General features: G+C 70.9%; 1 protein-coding gene across 1 annotated transcript in view; it reads right to left on the bottom strand.

The window, feature by feature from the left end:
* The window catches only part of CARD9 (caspase recruitment domain family member 9), a 7612-nt gene that overhangs the window by 5158 nt on the left and 939 nt on the right, over positions 1 to 1515 (bottom strand). The window contains exons 3-5 of the mRNA XM_007458979.1: positions 684 to 988; positions 426 to 605; positions 183 to 326 (exon numbers count right to left, since the gene is read on the bottom strand). Of these exons, the coding sequence (XP_007459041.1) occupies positions 183 to 326; positions 426 to 605; positions 684 to 988 (629 nt within the window). The remainder of the gene's footprint in view (positions 1 to 182; positions 327 to 425; positions 606 to 683; positions 989 to 1515) is intronic.

Genomic DNA, 1515 nt, shown 5'->3' with positions numbered 1-1515 from the left:
CTGAACCGCCTGCGGCCCCGCCGGCCCAGAGCTCCAGACCGAAGCTGGGCCCCGACGTGCCCGGGGAGCGCGGGCGCCAGGTGGGGCGGAAGGCCGGACCTCGCCTCCAGGCGGGGGGAAGGAGGGACGTGGAGCCCCGCTCAGAAGGCCCAGGGCGCACCCCCCACCTGCCCGCCGCGTACCCGGGCGCGCAGGGCCTCGGCCTGGCGCAGGTCCTTGCGCAGGGAGAAGGTGGTGGTGGTCTGCTCCTGGAGGTCCCTCTGCGCCTGCCGCCAATCCTCCTCCAGCACCTGGATGTAGGGGCTGCTCTGGTCTGGCTTCCCCTCCTGTGGGTGCGAAGGGAGAGGGCGGCAGTACAGCGGGGCTGGGAGGCCCAGGCCGGCCCCCCCGCACCTGCCCCGCCGTGTCGGCCCCTGGGGCCCCACCTGGACGGAGGCCTGCAGCTCCTGCACCCGCGCCTGCAGCAGCGCCTTCTCCTGCTGCAGCTCCCACAGCAGCTCGTGGCTGGGCCGCTGCTCCATGGCGTGCTTGAGCTTCAGCGTGTGCCTGCGCTCCACCGAGCACTCGTCCTCTGCCTTCATGAGGCTGTGCTTGAGCCCGTCGATCTGCGGGACCGGCTGTCAGCACCAGCCCAGGACCCCGGCGCCCGCCGCCCGCCCCGGGAGCCCCGCCGCGCAGGGCACCTCCAGCTGCAGGTCGCGGTTGCGCATGAGCGCAGCGCCCCGCTCCTCGCTCTGGCGGGCCAGGCGCAGGGCCAGGTCGTAGTTCTTGTCCTTGCAGCGCTGGAGCTCGCGGCCGCCCATCTCGCAGGCCTCCTTGAGCCTCTGCACGCGCTCCCGGTGCTGGCGCAGCAGGCTGTCCTTCACCCTCAGCTCCTCCACGAGGTCGTCCTTGGAGCCCAGCAGTGCCGTCAGGCCCTGCACCTTTTTCTGCAGCTTCATCACCTCGTTCATCAGCAGCTGCATCAGGCCCGACTCCCCGGATGCGTCTGTGGACCAGGAGGGCGTCACATGACGCACGGTACACGCGGCCTCTCCCGGGCCTCCGCTTGAGGACCAGCAGCTCCAGGGGAGCCCGGCCAAGGGGTCAGTTCCCAGTTGCGCTGCCCCCCGTCCCGGAGGTGAAAACTCACCTCCCAGCCCTGTCCCCACCCCCCACTCCCAGGGCAGGGCAGGGCAGGGCAGGGCAGCCCAGGGCCTGGGTATCCATCCTTCTTTGTCTAATTTTGTTACCATCCTGACTGAGAGGCAGGGGACGCGACTCGGGGCCGCCTCACAGGCTGCTGGGGCGAGCAGGCCTGGCCCCTCGGGCGTGGCTTTAGCGGGGTCACGTGGTCTTCTGGGAAGGAGGGGCTCTGAGCCAAGAATCAGCCTGTGCACCCCACCTCCCACCTGCTCCCCGCTCCGGAGTTCGGGTCCCCCTTTCCTCCAGCCTCTGCTCCCTCCACGAGCGTTAGAAGGAGAGGGGGGGCTTCCCTGGCGGCGCAGTGGTTGGGAGTCCGCCTGCCGATGCAGG

The sequence above is a fragment of the Lipotes vexillifer genome, unplaced genomic scaffold (genome assembly GCF_000442215.2).
Source record: "Lipotes vexillifer unplaced genomic scaffold, Lipotes_vexillifer_v1.1 scaffold636, whole genome shotgun sequence".
In the NCBI taxonomy this organism is placed as follows: domain Eukaryota; kingdom Metazoa; phylum Chordata; class Mammalia; order Artiodactyla; family Lipotidae; genus Lipotes; species Lipotes vexillifer.
This window is presented reverse-complemented; position numbering and strand designations above follow the sequence as displayed.